Source organism: Chelonoidis abingdonii, chromosome 8, assembly GCF_003597395.2.
Source record: "Chelonoidis abingdonii isolate Lonesome George chromosome 8, CheloAbing_2.0, whole genome shotgun sequence".
NCBI lineage: Eukaryota > Metazoa > Chordata > Testudines > Testudinidae > Chelonoidis > Chelonoidis abingdonii.
In genome coordinates this window covers 56,241,449-56,258,193 of record NC_133776.1, presented here as the reverse complement: position 1 = coordinate 56,258,193, position 16,745 = coordinate 56,241,449, and the positions used below count along the sequence as shown (strand labels likewise).

General features: G+C 45.8%; 1 protein-coding gene across 1 annotated transcript; it reads left to right on the top strand.

The window, feature by feature from the left end:
- Positions 1-2,746: 2,746 nt before the first annotated feature.
- Positions 2,747-11,575, top strand: NRROS (negative regulator of reactive oxygen species). Its single transcript, XM_032805978.2, has 3 exons — positions 2,747-2,876; positions 5,441-5,564; positions 7,731-11,575. Exons 2-3 carry the CDS (start codon positions 5,457-5,459, stop codon positions 9,702-9,704), a joined length of 2,082 nt encoding a protein of 693 aa, XP_032661869.1. The 5' UTR covers positions 2,747-2,876; positions 5,441-5,456; the 3' UTR covers positions 9,705-11,575.
- Positions 11,576-16,745: the final 5,170 nt, after the last annotated feature.

Below are 16,745 nucleotides of genomic sequence, written 5' to 3'. Positions count from 1 at the left end.
ACTTCCCTCGATCTGCTGGCAATGCTCCTACTAATACAGCCCAATATGCTGTTGGCCTTCTTGGCAACAAGGGCACACTGCTGACTCATATCCAGCTTCTCATCCACTGTAATCCCCAGGTCCTTTTCTGCAGAACTGCTGCTTAGCCAGTCAGTCCCCAGCCTGTAGCAGTGCATGGGATTCTTCCTTCCTAAGTGCAGGACTCTGCACTTGTCCTTGTTGAACCTCATCAGATTTCTTTTGGCCCAATCCTCCAATTTGTCTAGGTCACTCTGGACCCTATCCCTACCCTCCAGCATATCTACCTCTCCCCCCAGCTTAGTGTCATCTGCAAACTTGCTGAGGGTGCAATTAATCCCATCATCCAGATCATATGAAGATATTGAACAAAACTGGCCTCAGGACCAACCCCTGGGGCACTACGCTTGATACCGTCTGCCAACTAGACATCGAGCCATTGATCACTACCCATTGAGTCCGACAATCTAGCCAGCTTTCTATCCACCTTATAGTCCATTCATCCAATCTGTACTTTTTAAATTTGCTGGCAAGAATAATGTGGGAGACCGTATCAAAAGTTTTGCTGAAGTCAAGATATATCACATCAACTGCTTTCCCCATATCCACAGAGCTAGTTGTCTTATCATAGAAGGCAATCAGCTTGGTGAGGCAAGACTTGCCCTTTGTGAATCCATGTTGACTGTTCCTGATCACCTTCCTGTCCTCTAAGTGCTTCAAAATGGTTTTCTTGAAAACCTGCTCTATGCTCTCCGGCATAGAGCAGTTCCACTGCAGACCTTACAGCAGTGCAGCTGCACCAGTACAGCTGTGCCATTGTAAGGTCTGTAGTGTAGACATAGCCTTAGTCATGATTTCAGCTTGCGTTTATAACTTCATACATAATGCTGCTACATGCATTGTGCCATGATACTATTTATCAGCAAGTTATGATAAATAAATGATACCTCACAAAACATGCCTTGTGCAAAAATTATTACAGTGTGTAGAGGGTGTGAACACAGCAGTATATTCTGTCACAGGACTTATTTATGGAAGAGGAGAGCAAGTGGGAAAGGGATCAGTAAAGCTCATTTTCTTTCTCTGCTTTCTTCTGTCCTAAACTGCTAGAGATTTGCTTTGTGCCTCCTTGCAGTGTAGAACTACTTGATTGATTAAAAATGTATTAAAATGCATGGCAGAGAGTGTAGTTAATAAGTCTTCCATTTGTGCTATGTGAGCAACAAACTGAAGATGGCCTTCACCGCTGCTACATTGCAGATATTTATAACAAGGGCCCCTGTATTCCATGACAACATATATTATATTCCTTGCCACAGAATTCTGCTCCAGAATCTCCTTTTTTATTTTTAAAAAATTGTTTCCAACTGTAATTGTTGCAGAAAGCCTTAAAAATATAAGCTGGCTATAGCCACTGCAGTGCTGTTTTCCTGATTCTGCAGCCAGTTTGAAGCCATCTTTGAGAGTGTTGCAAACTTTCCCATTACCCCACTGAAGAGTTAGCTCTGAAACCTAATGATGCCAACATAATGTAAGCACTGTTATTTTTTTCTGTACTGATTGTTTTTGCACAAAGCACACTGTTAATGTGCTTATCTCACAATCCCAAACTGCCTCCTCTGCCAAAAGCTCCAATTTTCTTTATGCTGCAGCCCAGTCTCCCATCATGGCAGAAGTTAATACAAAGCTCTGCAGAACACTGAAAATTTAAAATGTGAGGATGGCTTAAAATAAATATAATTTAATATCAAAGAAAGTAACACAGGGAATGCTGCACTAATGGTATTAGCATTTTCATACTGAATTCCATAAATTCCATTTTTAGTATTTAAATGAAGCTGCCACCAAATTTCCAGCTGTCATACTCAATGCTATAGAAACCTTGGTCTTTGGGGGCAGAATTTGGGTGCATGGGATCGTCTTTATAACAGAATTCCTTAGACTTGTTTTTAGAACTCTTTAAATGAGACTCTGAGCTGGCCCATTGGCCTGGTGTGATACGACCATGCCAGAGGTGCAGATTTGATTCCAGGTCCTGCTCTTTTGCTCCCAAGCTCAAGGGCTAGGACTGTTAGAGGCTGGGTTCATATCCTGTTGGAACGAATGGACTCCCTTTGACTTCAGTGGGAGCTGGATTGGGTCCCTCGTGAACGGACTGCTCCCCATAGTTTGATAGTGATCCTTGAGTTAGCCTGCCCAAGGAGTGGTATTGATTGGCTCTGTGGAGAATATTCCTCAGCCAGAAAGATGGTCATCATAACATTAAAAAAGGTTACATTGGAATCAGGGAGAGGGGGTAACCTCTGAGCACTGCAGAATATGGGAATGTTGTGTGTCATTCTGTGTATAGCCTGCAGGTTCTTGTAGTGGGAGAGTTTTAAAATGGGCTTCAGTTTGTCTGATCAGACTGAAACTGTGATGGCTTTGCTCCCTTGTGCGAACAGAGAAGCCCTGATACAAATGTCATAGCAGACCACTCATACAGTCTGTCCCCAGAAGAGGTCCCAGAGCAATTAACACGAGTTCAGCTAATAGTTTCATAGCCTGGACCTGGGTTAGTTCCTCCCCTCACCCCCGGTTCCTTCTTGTTTTTAATCGACTTGCATGTGCATGACCCTTGAGTAAGTGCTGATATCAGTAAGCAGAGTGGCTTGCTGCTAACTCTGCAATCCATGTGACTGCAGTTTCCGTTAGTTCGTTCCGCAAGATCTGAAATTAACCTGATGCTAAGTGAGAGGAAGAAGAAGAAAAAAAAAAGGCTGCAGCTAACGTTGCTTTTTGTGAAGCAGCTGAGCGAGAGCAGAAGGGAGGCTGTGTGCAGCATGAGTGCCCGCGATCTGTGCACGCTGCCCCGAGCGGTGAGTAACCCCCCAAACTGGGCTCTGCGCTTCGCCCTGTGCAAGAGAAAGTTCAGGGATGGGTGCAGGGGAGAGCAGCGGTCGGCAAGAAACTCCCAGGTGGGTCGGTCGTTACGACAGCCATTGCACCCGGCGTTTACTGTGTGCGCCTCTGAGCCCGGGGAGCGTTTCCAAGCGCTGCGTGCGGCGAGGTGCTGCGGGCAGGCAGCAAACTCCTCCAGTGCAGGGGCTCGGCGGTGATCAGGGCTGTGCCAGCGTCGGGAAGGCATCGCCCTCAGGTTCGCTCGCTCTCGTGGTCTCCCTTCGGGATCGAAGCGCTCAGCACCACCCGCGCCGGGGGCGGAGGGTGCTGCAAAAGCCACCCTTTGGCCCCCATCCCAGACACACGGAGCGGGGAGGGCTGTCGCTGGAGGGCAGAGGGTTAATGTGGGGCAGACAGAGCTCGGAGGGAGCAAACACGGCCGTTGCGGGAGAAAGGCTGAGGCAGAAAAGAGAGAACCTCTGAAAAGGGAAAGAGTTGGAGGGTAAAATGCATCGAACTGTTGAATAAAGGTGAAATGCGGTAGAAAAATCAGTGTGAAGGAAACAAGGCCGCTGGAAAAGGCTGAACTAAAGATGCATCGAGGTTGGTCTGTTTTAGGTTTCAATACCGCATCTGTTCCGGTGGTATCTCGGCACCGCTCGAGGCATGGAGGGCCAGATCCCCAATTTGCTGCAAATGGCTTCAGTGAAGCTACTCTGAGCTCCGCCAGCTGAGGATCTGTCCCAGAGGAAATATAGAAAGAAGAGTGGGGAAGCCCCAGGGAGGCGCAGTACGCGATCTCTTTGATAAGGCGTTGGCTTTATACTGTTTGAATCTGTGATTTAGTGGTGGTTTGCCTGGTGGTAAAAACAAAAGTAAAAAAATCTGCAAATTGCCCCAGGTGTGTCCAAGACTCTAGATCTAGCCACTTCAGCTGCCAGAGAGACTTCTCTATTTCTTTAGTTCACAGGTCTGAAAACACTGCTCATAGAATGTGAATTGTGAGTAGTGTAATCCAGGTCTCCTGGCATGGTTGCCGTTGGTTTATCATTCTCCTGCGTGCAGATGTTATAAAGTCTGATGCCATGAATTGCCATTATTATCTGATTTCACTTGGTCGAAAAGCAGCAAGTTCCATTGCTCTCCCTCACTGGACCTTAATTTAGGACTGAATCTTCAGGGGGAGTTCAGGGCTTAGTTTCTGTTGGAGTTGTGGGTGCTCAGCATGGCTAAAAGTCCACCCCCTTGTTTGCTGGTAAGACACATAAAGAGAACATTTGATGCATGCGATTTTGCAACTGATAATATAGAGGGAAACTTCTTTATGAACCATGTCAGTTAATCCATGTGGGCAAAAAGCTATTCAATGAGATGCTGATGTTCCTTTAAAAAGAGTTTTCACGTCCCAGCATCAAAATTTAGCGTATTTCTACACACATTGTCTACTCCTCTATTAAACTCTGTATGGATTTGTGTTCTGTATATTACACCAATGCCAACAGCCCCCGCTGAGCTCAGGGTCCCATTGTGCTTGGTGCTGCACAGAACACACACTGAAAAACTGTCCCTGCTCCAAAGAGTTCAACCTCAGATCCTCAAAGGCATTTCAGCTCCTTACTTCAGTTGATTTCAGTGGGAGTTAGGTGCTAAATACTGTTGATTATCATGTTAATATATGTGATAGACAATGGGTGGGAAAGGAAACAGAGTCACAGAGAGGTAAAATGACTTGCCCCAGGTCACAGGCCCTGAGTCCCAGTAGAGTGCCCTAGCCACTGGACCACACTGTCTCTCAATGTAAATGAGTGTGAGGTTACCTCTCTATTAGCATTAGAGAGCCTCCTGAGTGGCTTAGATATTGGACTACAGAACCACAGAATTAACCTGCCCTATTCTTACCCCAGGGGCTGGACTGTGCAGCAGAGACCATCTTATTGCAATAAACCTCAGAGTAATTAATAAAGTTTGGGTCAGAAGATGCCTCCAGTGCAGGTTTTCCTGTATAGGACTCAAACTCTAAGGGACCAGTTCCCCAGTGCATTGGAACGGCACTGGACACACTGGGAAAGGGGAGAGACAAGTGGCTTTACTCCCTAGCTGGAGCCTAGGGCAGAGTTTGCCCCCCAGAGCCATGTTATGCTGTCTTGTAATAGCCCTCTAGGAACTGTTAAGTCAGCTGAGAGCCACTGAAGTCCAATGTGCTCCACCCACATCTCCAGTGTCATCCTTATGCCATAGTGCAAAGGGTGCTCCATGGGGCATTAGTCCCACACTGTATAGCTAGGTCTGGTAAGGGCAGTGGATCCAACACTACAGTGTGAGGAAAGTGCTGCCGAGAAAATGTTTAGAGCCCAAGTCTGATTTTGGGCTGACAGAGGATCTAAAATCCCAGGTTGGTGTAAGAAGTCTTGGGAGGCAGAGACTGTCTCGTCTTATGTTTCCTGGGAAAGCCTTAGGTGTGCCAAAAAATAATCATGAATGAAGGGGAAAAAGCAGAGCAGATCTTTCAAGTGTGTCTTATCTTTGGTTTCTCTCGTTGCAGGATTGTTGCTGTTGAGATGGAGTCAGTGTTTCTCAGTCTCTCCCTGAGTCTAGTCTTCATAGTAGCAGGATGGGGAAACAAGACTGGAATGGCCCTGGCAACATATCACAGGACCTGCAAACTAGTGAGTCCTCTTATGCAAACCTGTTAACTTGTTAATTGTTCACTTCTCGCTGCACACTGCCTTGAGAAAAGCAGGGGTATACTCTGAGTATGTACTCTAGAGGCACTGGCAGTGACTGCTCAGTGTAGGGCCTATTCCATTGTTTTCATTCTAGCCTATGACTTTCACCATCAGGCTGCATTTTCCAGACTTGATCTCAGCCCTAAGTTGTTGCGTTTTTTTAAATGTGAGCAAAACCTGGTTTGTCATTTTTGAATATAAGACAAGAGGCTTATATAGTGCACAGTGAATGAAGCAGGACATCTTGTGGAGCTGATTGATCAAGTGGAATAGGTGTCGAGATAAATATTGCCATAGGAACAGCATTTATTCACTTTGTCTTTGAAATTAATAAAAATATGGAAATGAGGTGGGGACGGGTATGATGCCAAATGAAGAAGTTGGCTAGGCTAGAGATTGTGATTCACAAATAGGATGGGCAGGAAATACTGTATGTACTCTCAAAAGTGGCCACTGATTTCTAGGTGCCTCCGTTTTTGGGTAACTTCTGGTATCTTGGGCCTGATTTTTCAGAGGTGCTGAGCAGTTGCAGCTCCCTGTCTGGAAATGATGCTTATTTGCTGATCGGTAAAGTGTACTTGAGGATATATGGCAAGCAGAGGAAGATGCCCCAGGAGCTTTTATGCTAAGGGATAGATTTTCAAGTGCTCAACATCAACAGTTGAGGCCAGATTTGTAAAAGAGCTCAGCTGAACCCAACATGCTGACCAATGTGCAGAGCTCTGCAGAAAATCTGACCCCTTACTTAGGTAAATAGAACAGAGCTTGAAAATCTGGCTCCTATTGTGGGTGCTGAGCCCTTCGGAGGATCTGGCCTGGCATGTGGTACCAAACCAAATGCAATGCTTCCCCTGCATTATTTTCACCATTTCTTAGCCTTTGTCTTTTAAGCAGGGCTAGGTGATTTCAGTCCATCTGTGCTGCTTGCTGCTGACAGAACTGGTTCTGCTCCAGGCAGCCAGCTTCTGTCTGATAAGAGGCGCTGATTAGAACAGGGTGGATGTTCTCTAGTTTCTCTTTTGTTCTTTTCTCTTCTTGTCCTGTTTTCTTCTTTTTTTTGTTTGTACTACATTTGTGCCTATAGCTCCCAGGTGAGACCAGGACATCATTGTGCTAGATCCTGTGCATATGCAAAGTAAGAGACAGCCCCTTCCCCAAGTTTTACTGCTGTTCTGTTTTACAGATGAGGGATTGAGGAAGGCATAGAGAGATTGTGTCTTAGCCAAGGTCTCACAGGGACTCTGGGGCAGAACTTGGAGATGAATCCAGAATTTGAACCCCAATCCAGTGTCTTAACCACAAGATCAACCTTTATCTCCTCTGTGCTTTGTACCCTTAATTTCTCCTCCTCTTCCTGCATCCTCGAACCCTCTTCTCTACATCATTCCAAATCCCTCTTTCTTCTTGATTGGCTCTTTCCCCTTCCTTGGTGGGGAGTCTCCTTTCTTTCTTCCTGGTCCCTCATTTGCTCTGTACTCTGTGATCCTCTTTCTTATCTGCTCAATGATACTGACCCCCACATACAATCTCTTGATCCACATCCAATCAATGGGCGCTCTAATGGCAGGTCTGCTCTACCAGTGCTCTGCTATATGCTGCTGCTGCCCGTGGAGCCCCGAAGGGTGCAAGTCAGCGACTCAGCCTCCAGGAGCAGGCTGGCTGGTGCTATTCCAACAGGGTAGGCAGGCGGGGAGAATGTTGGAGCCTTGGTTTACTCCTGTAGGCAGGCTCTGCTTTCCAGTGCATCCCAACAGGGAGTCCTAAAGGGAGATAGGGAACATAGTTGGTCAGCTGGAAAGCAGATACTGGCTGTAACTTCAGAGCAGGCCAATCTGATCTCGTATGTCTTTTGAAGGGCAGTTATCGTCTGTCCCCAGCTGCCCACAGGCTTCACCATATCAGTGATTCAGGGAAAAATTACTGCCGCTACTATCTATCTGATGTTTGTCCTCTGGGAGAGATGGAGAGGTCAGGGTGATGGCAGAAAATAAAGAATCAGATGTTGTACACTGTCTCCCATCTGAACTCTAAGCCTTTGCCCCCAGTTTCACTATTTCCAGTGTTGTTTATATATAGCTCTAGAAATATTTATATTTTTTGTTTCAGGTGCACAGAGCTGTGGATTGCAATCAGAGATGGGAAAGCACAGTCCCGGAAGACCTCCCAGCTGACATAGAGGTGCTTTTGCTGGATCACAACACTATACGGACCCTAAAGAATACCTCTCTGTGGCAATACCAAAATCTGGAGACACTGAGCCTGTGCGAGAACAAACTGGAACTTATTGAACCTGGGGCCTTCCTTGGCAGCAGAGACCTCAAAAATCTCTTCTTGGCAGGCAATACCCTCTTTACAAACTACTCTGTGACAGCTGCTGCCCTTCGCTCCTTACCAGCCTTGAGGAAACTGGACCTGTCTGGGAATCATCTCACTGAGGATATGGTGGTTACCATGCTCTGCAACCTGTCCTCCTTGGAGTCCTTGTCACTGGCCAGGAACATCATAATGCGCTTGGACTCCTCTGTCTTTGAAAGCCTGAGCCAGCTGCAGGAGCTGAACCTGGAGAAGAACTACATCTATGAGATCGAGGGGGGAACCTTTGAAGGCCTGCAGGGTCTGAAGATACTTAATCTGGCCTACAACTACATTCCCTGCATTGTGGAGTTTGGTCTGACCCAGCTCAAGACACTAAATGCCAGCAACAACATCATCGAGTGGTTCCTGGCTATAGAAGGTGATGCTGTCTTTGAGCTGGAGACGCTAGATCTCTCCCACAACCGGCTCCTGTTCTTCCCGCTACTACCAAGACAGAGCAAACTGCGCTCCCTGCTGCTGAGGGACAATGAGATGAGCTTTTATCGCAAACTTCCCAATGCTACGTCCCTCATGGATGTCACAGTGCAGTTCCTTCTTATAGAGGGCAACACCACTAATGTCACTACCCTCAGTCTCTGGGAAGAGGTCAGCCTGAGCAATCTCTCTTCCTTGAACTTTCTGGATATGAGCCAGAACCAGTTCCGGTACCTCCCTGATGGCTTCCTGGGAAGGATGACTTCCCTGTCTCATCTGAAGCTTAACCAGAACTGCTTAGAGACCCTTCACATCCAGGAGAGAGAACCCCTGGGCATGCTCACGGACCTTGATCTCAGCCAGAATCGGCTCTCAGAACTGCAGGTGGATCTAGGTTCTGAAGGCACCCTTCCAAACCTTAGATTGTTTAATCTGAGTGCCAATAGGTTGCAGAGGGTGCCGCCTAACATTTTCACCCACACAGAGATCACTACAGTTGACCTCAGTCACAACCACATAGACTTGTGTCCCCAGCAAGCTAATGCAAATGGGGCTGAATATCCCATCTGCATAGACTTAAGGAATGTAACATCCCTCAGGAAACTTTACTTGGCTGGGTGTGGCCTGGAAATGGTGGCCAGCAATACTTTCAGTGGGACACCACTAACACACTTAGATCTGTCTAACAATCAGAGAGCACTGGCTAGGGGCCTACAATCTCTAAAAGATATTTCACTAATGCTGCAGGTTTTATCTCTCAGGAACACTGGCCTCTCTTCCACCGTGGAAGACATTGACTTCTCTGGCTTTCAGAACTTGGTAAGTTTGGACCTCTCTGAAAACTCCCTGACTAGCTTTCCAGAGTCCTTGAGTGGTCTGAAACTGCATACCCTGGACCTCCGGAGAAACCGTCTTCCCTCTCTTCCACAGCACTCAATGCAGAAGCAACTTGGGAGGAGTCTGAATGTGCTGTACCTCAGCCAGAATCCATTTGACTGCTGCAAGCTGGAGTGGTGGGACTTCCTTCACAGTCTCAGGACAGTGCATGTTATGGACAGGGGGCAGGTCACCTGCAACTACTCCTCTAACATTATTAATACAGTGGGGCTGCCTGAGTCTGTGCTCCAGAGCTGCAGGTGGATGACAGTGAATATGGCTTTGTTGTACCTGGTGCTTACTCTCCCTGCCTGCCTGACCCTGCTAGTTGCCTTTGCTGTCATCTTCCTTACTTTCAAGCACAAGCTGCTTCAAATGGTGAAAAACCAGTACAGAGTGTCCAGCCCATACTGATCTCTGTGGGCAAAGGAGCAGGCTGTTGGCACACAGAATGCAGACAGAGCAGTAACTCTGTGATTGATGTGAGGGGCCGAGAGGAGAGTGAGCAGGGGTGCTTTGGAGGGAGCAGCCAGGATACTGGCTCTCTGATGTTCTCATTGCTGCATTTTGAGTGCTTCACTTCCTGTTGCATGTTCTCCCGTTGCTCTGTACAGGGGTAGGACCTTCTGCCGGGAAGCACAGTGGAGGCACTTGGAGTTTAACTCAGGGAGCACAGGGTTCAACATGGAGTCAGAATGGAGAATTAGTGATTGGAGTAAAGAAAATGGATTTTAAGACACTGAAAATGAGTAAATGGGAGAGAAATTCAGAAGGGAAAGGTGAGGATCATGATGAGGAAGAGCTGAACATAAAATAGAAAGGGTAAATGTTAAGAAAAACCAGTGAGGCAGCTGCAAAGTGGACTCATTGGATGCCAGGGACTGAGAGACAGGCAAGATCATCACCCTATGCTAGAGACTTCACTGGTGGCTAAGGAAGGGAGTTCAGGGTATATAAGTCCTGTGAAATACACCTTTACACCAATATAACGCTGTCGTCAGGAGCCAAAAAATCTTACTTCATTATAAGTGAAACCGTGTTATATCAAACTTGCTTTGGTCCGCCGGAGTGCGCAGCCCCACCCCCCTGGAGTGCTGCTTTACTGCGTTATATCCAAATTCGTGTTATATCGGGTCACGTTATATCGGGGTGGAGGTGTGTAAAGCAAATATGCATATGTATACACTATAAACATAAACCAATGAAGCTGCAGTTCTGAGTTAAGACTTACAGGGTTCTATTTTCTCCTAATTGGAAACATAAATTCCCATTCATGACAATTTACTTGAATTTATGTTGAAATTGAACAGTCTTGGTCAAATCACAGCCCGAGGATGTACAGTTGCTTTTCCCTCCCCACTGTCACCCTCAGACATTATACATTTATTCATCACCATAGTATCCAGGAGATGTATGGTTTTGTGATATACAAAAACTGTTTTACATTTACGTAGTCTCTTGAATGCTGATTAGCAGAATGGGGGTTGGTTTGCATAAGGACTGATTAATTCTCAGTTGAGTAAATGAGAATATTGTATATGTATTATGTGCAAAATAGAATATGCCGGTGGAGTGTGAGAGTGAAAATCCTCATTCTATTTATTGCAATGTGGTCATTGCTCAACCAGTATCTCAGAGTTAAATATCTAGCCCATTTAAAATCATTTGGTCGTCTTTGTAAATTAATGACCAAGGTTAAACTGCATAGATAACCCCTTGCTAAACTTTACTTTTTAATCAACTCATTTTGAGCTGTATAATGTGAAAAAAACGGTCTCTATCACCTCAATGATTAAACTTTGAAGTACACACTTTAGTTAATGTTTTTTGAGGGTGAGGCTTTATTAAAAGAAACAAACCAGGAAATGTTTTTCACTTGGATATCACTTAATATGGCAAATTTCAATCTGTGATTGTTTCAAATTTTCACCCCTTAAAAAAAAAAAAAAAGGTGAAAAGAGACTGGAAACTGGGACCACAGCAACAATAACAGCAGTGAGAGAACACATCTCATATTTACATTTTGGTCTCTGAGGAAACAAGCACATGACAATGGAATTGGCAGCTGTTCTTACAAACACATACAAGTGATGATTAGATTTGTTTGATAAGATGTGTAGAACAATGCAGTTGAACATTTCTAGGCTATCCACTCTGGTGTCATCAATTAGGTTTAAGTAGCTATCCCAATTAAAGAGGAGGCCATTTAAAAAAAACAGGTCGGGAATAATGTAAAATTGAATGCAAGATACAAAAATAAATTATATTCACTTTATTTTTATTAACATTTTTCTTCTGTAAATTTTCATTTGGCAACTTCTATATTAAAACACAAGATAAAAATTGTAAGTGGAGTCACAACCCCGCTCCCTTACCAAGTTTATGTGGAGTTGTGGGAAAGCCATGCTGATGCTGGCACCAAGCATGGTAGATAGCAGAGTGCTGTCTGTAAGCTACTGTACTACAAGCCAGTGCCTGCATCTGGTCTGCCGTGGGTTTCCCAGAGTAGTTAGATAATTCAAGGAAGTATTTGGCTGAATCTTCATTTATTCAAAGAGTTAGTTTGGGTGTGTGACGGGAACCCTGGGGTGCAACCTGGAACTAGAGTACCGCTGCGTCCCCTTAACTCTCCAGCTTGGGCTGTCTTTCACAATGCTACGCATGTGGATCCCCACACTCAGCTAGGTTGCATGAATGTTCTTAAAGCCACTCATGAATCACACAGAGAAAGGCACCAGCCAATTCCCCCCAGCTTCCCAGCCTTGCACCCCAGAGCTATACCATCTTGTCCTGGTCAGAAGCCTGACTAGTGTAAGTTTATTACCCAGTCTGCCCCTTCCCCAATGTCAAGAGGACATATACAAGCTTTTGTAAACTGAGTTGAGATTTCCCAAGCACTTCAACCGAAACATGGTTTTAGGTAAAATATAAAACAGATGTATTAACTACAGAGAGAGAGATTTTAAGTGATTATAACTGGTAGGCATAAAAGATCAGAGCACAGTCTAAATCTTAAATTTTGTTACACTAGATAGTATTTAGATCAAGCAGTTTTGTCACCCCACCAAGCCTGGGACCAATCTCCTTAGTTGAAATCTTTGTCTTCCAGTGTTCTTGTTGCTTCCTGTGTAGGTGGGGGAGGAGAAAGGCAGAAGCATGATGCTACTGTCCCCTGTTTTATATCCTCAGTCCATGTGCCTGGAAGACACTAGTCCAGGCATGCCTAGTGGGCCTTGCTGAGTCACAGGGTTTAGCAACCCTGGTGTGGTCTTGTGCAACTGAGTGTCAGAGTTGAGTAGGCCGCACTGTGTGGTACTTGCGCAACTGTCTTTGAATTGTAAATCCCTTGTTTACTATTCCCTTGGTGATCAATGGCTGGTGATGATTGTTCAGCACCCGCCCAGATGTTGGTCACTTCCTTTGTCATTGTCACTGGAGAACTAGCATTAGAGCCTCTCAAACTTATAACATATTTCAGTCATAGCCATCCAGCAAAATCTCATAACTTTATACACACCAATGATATACATATTTGGACAGAACAATGGGTTTCAGCAGATCATGACTTTTGATATGATATCTTTCATGGCATGGTTTGTAGGAAATATATCATAACTATATGACAGGGTGGCTCTAGCTTTTTTGCTACCCCAAGCAGCGAAGCAAAAAAAATATAAAAATAAAAAAATAAAGCCGCGATTGGCGGCACTTTGGCAGCAGCTCTACCATGCTGCTTCATTCTTCAGCAGCAATTCAGCAGCGGGTCCTCTGCTCCGAGAGGGAGTGAGGGACCCGCCGCCGAATTGCCGCTGAAGACCCAGACGTGCCACCCCTTTCCATTGGCCGCTCCAAGCACCTGCTTCCTTCGCTGGTGCCTGGAGCTGGCCCTGACGGGTGAATATGGAGGTTCCAGGGTGCTGTTTTGAGGTACAGAGTGCAACAGGGTGGAAATTATCATGTTTATCTGGGCATTCATTGTAATTCATACTAGCTATTAAGTGCTCATCACCATAGTATCTGAGTACCTAGCCTTCCCATCAGGCCACATTTCCTGGTCAGGGAGCTGTGTGAAGAGTGGCATGGTACCCATCCCCTACACTAGGAGGTTCTCAGCTCACTAAGTTGGTTCTGAAGCCACTTAGCTGTGCTGGAGCCACACAGGAACCATAGTGAGAGTCAGGATCTTGCCTAAAGCATTCTCAGACAAGAGATTTGCCTGTGAAATGTACTTCCTGAGATTAGACAAATCCAGGGCCTCATAACATTCATGCTCATTGCAAGACTCTTCGACAAATCTTTCGTTCTGTAACCAGTAAGGGGTGACTGGGGGTGGGAAAGAGAGTAGGGAAAGGGCTGAAGAAGATAATTCCCTTCTACCAGAATATTCCTTGCAAATCTAACTTGAGTAGGAAGTACTTAGATGGGCATTCTAATAAAACCATTAGATAGATAAGACAGGGAGGTAGGTAGACTGATGACTAGATCTCGTGCAAATCTGCAGAATAAGAAGAATCTATAAGGGTGCTTCTGACCGTAAGTCTTCATTGCCAGAGAGATTGAAATAGGCACTTTTGAGGTCAAAACTGACCCTGTTGGGAGAGCAGCAAAGAGTTCTGTGGCACTTTATAGACTAACAGACGTATTGGAGCATGAGCTTTCGTGGGACGCATCCATCTGACAAAGTGGGTATTCACCCACGAAAGCTCATGCTCCAATACGTCTGTTAGTCTATAAGATGCCACAGGACTCTTTGCTGCTTTTACAGATCCAGACTAACATGGCTACCCCTCTGATACCTGTTGGGAGAAGCATCCATGAACTATGAAAACTGATGCTGCTCTGGGTTTTGTGGTTGAGAAATCTCTTACGACCCTAGCACATTTTCTCTTTCTTCAGATTTTATTTCTCTAAGGCTGCTCGGATTTCTCTGGTTGAATGTTGGTTTAAGGTTTACTGACATTCCTAAATAATTAGCTCTTACCATGGCCTCAGTCGAATATCTGTCAGGTCAACACCAAGGAAGCTGTTGCAACTGGCACAATTTAGAGCAGCCCTCAGTTCTATGTGGTTCTGGGGGCTAGAAAAGAACCCATTTGGCCCTAGTGTTGGGGACCCATAAAGATGGCTTAGAGCCACCTTTGTTCCCTGCCCTCCCACCTCGGCTGTGATGAGAGGAGATCACCCACAGCTGAGGACTGAGCACTTTATTTCTAGCTCTCATGTACTTAGTCCTTGATTTTGTAAGTTGGATTGTACCACAATATGGTGAATGGAGATGCAGTCACTGATGTAGCTGGGCCATGCCCACTAATGGTTTTGAATATTAGATAGGACCATGTCCCAGTACTGGGACCAAGTAGAGGGACTAGGACAGATGGCAGGTGTGGTCATAGTGGCTGCCCTATGAGGAGGTAGGCAGTCATGCTCTGCACAAGCCGGAGCCTGTGCACTGAGAAGCTGCTGTGAATGTGACTAGCCGCTGAGATGATGAAAGATTATTTGTCACCTCCTATTCAAACCACTGACCTTGGAATGAAAGAGGGCAAGGGGAAAGAAATGGGGCCCAGGGCATTTGCTCTTTATTGTAAAAGTGGGCAAAATAAACACCTTGATGTGAGGGGGTTGGTTCGTTCCTAAGGAGGCATGGAGCTGATCCAGCAAAGCACTTAAGCTTGTGACCAGTCTTATTGAGGTCAATACCCCCATTGACCTCAATTGTTTGCTGGATCGGGGACCATTAAGAGGGACTCATCACCATAGTATCTCCCGTTCTTAATTGATTTGCTGGATCGGGGACCATTCTTAATTGATTTGCTGGATCGGGGACCATTAAGAGGAGGGACCAGTCTGTGCCCTCCCCCTCCATCTCTGGAAGAGCGAACAGGGAGTCAGGACTCCTGGATTCTATTCCTGCCTTTGCCACTGAGTCTCTATGACACTTTGGAAAAGTCACTTACTCATTTGTACCTCAGTTTACCTTTTTGTACGAAGGGCTTGCCTACCTTTCAGGGGGCTGAATTCACCAGCTGAAAATGCTTTGACATCTTCTGTTTAAAGGAGCTACTGACATACAAAGTAATTGTAAAAGGATTTTGATGTGCCTCGTTATTTATGGACCTGATCCTGCGAAGTGCTCAGCATCTGCAGTTCCCATGGTTCGGCACCTCCGGGGGTCTGGCCCTGTGGAAGGAAGCCCAGCAGTATTGATGAGCTACGGCCCACCCCACATGGCCAGGTGGAGCTCTGGGACAAGGTGTCACGTCAGCTTCTCAACTCTGGTTTACCTTTCCTCTTTGTGCACATCTTTTCTTTCCTCTCTCTCTGGCGTGGTGGGGGTGGGCCGTTCTCTGAGTAGAACATGAACCGCTCCATTTCCATGTGCATCTGAGCTGTGCTAGTGTGGAGCCGGGAAACACTCTTTATACAGGGGAAACAAGTACTTGGAAAAAAGCTTGTTGCTATTTATATTTTAGACAGAAATAACTGAGACCAAGGTAAGTCCCAGGCTGGGGAAACCCTTGAGCAATTTCAGTTAGTCTTTTGCCCGTAAGCAGTTCTCTAATGACACAAATCCAGAACACCAGGATAGAAGTGAGGCAGTGATAAGCTATAAATATACACATATCTGTTACATGAATACCATCCCCAGCAGTAGCTGGTGCTAGCTGGATCTTGTTTGTTTGTAATTCCTGTATTTTTTTTCCATTCGTTTATTCTGGTATCGTTGGCAGGTGGAAATAGCAGTCATTTAGGGGCTATATCTGCAGCAAAGCTACTGAGCCTTGGGAACAAGATGGTTACCGATGTCATTGGGAAGTAACGATGGACAGTTGAATTGACAAGATCAAATAAGATACAAAAAGCCACTCGGGGCAAGTCTCTAAGGAGGTTAGAGTGCCTGGGACAAACTGCCACTGCTCCAAGGCAAGGGGGTGTTTACAATGGGCTGACGGACTGAGGCTAGAGTCAGAGACTTGTAGGGCAGTGCCTTGCAATGGAAGGCTGGCTACAGAGGGGTAGAAGACATCACTGCTAGCCTTCATAGGAGATAAGAATTGTGTCCATTAACATCTGCCCTTTGTTATGGATTTATTTGCAGAATAATGTAATTAGGAATCACCGCTTTAAATATAAAGCTTAATCCTAAATCTGCTGAGTGACAAAGCTCCTGTTGGTTTCAATTGTGCAGGATCAGGCCCTGCGAGCAGTGCTACAAGCACAGAATTTGGAAGCCTAATGACACCCATCCAGGCCATTAGCCTGGAGTGCACACTGAGCTTTTCTTACTACTTGAGGCCTCCCTGTGGTGGTTTATAGACAGGAAAACCACACGCGCAGGGCTGGGCCCAGTTCTCTGTTCTCTGGTATATGCACACATGTCCCCACTCTTCTACCTTGTGTCTTAGCCTTTTGTTGAAGCTGACACCATGGGCCAGGTCCCCAACTCTGCATGAT

Excerpts from the sequence above, each read along its gene's own strand:
- NRROS (XM_032805978.2), top strand. The coding sequence starts at position 5,457 with ATGGAGTCAGTGTTTCTCAGTCTCTCCCTGAGTCTAGTCTTCATAGTA. Across the intron at positions 5,565-7,730 it reads ATCACAGGACCTGCAAACTA|GTGCACAGAGCTGTGGATTG; the intron begins GTGAGTCCTCTT and ends TTTTTGTTTCAG.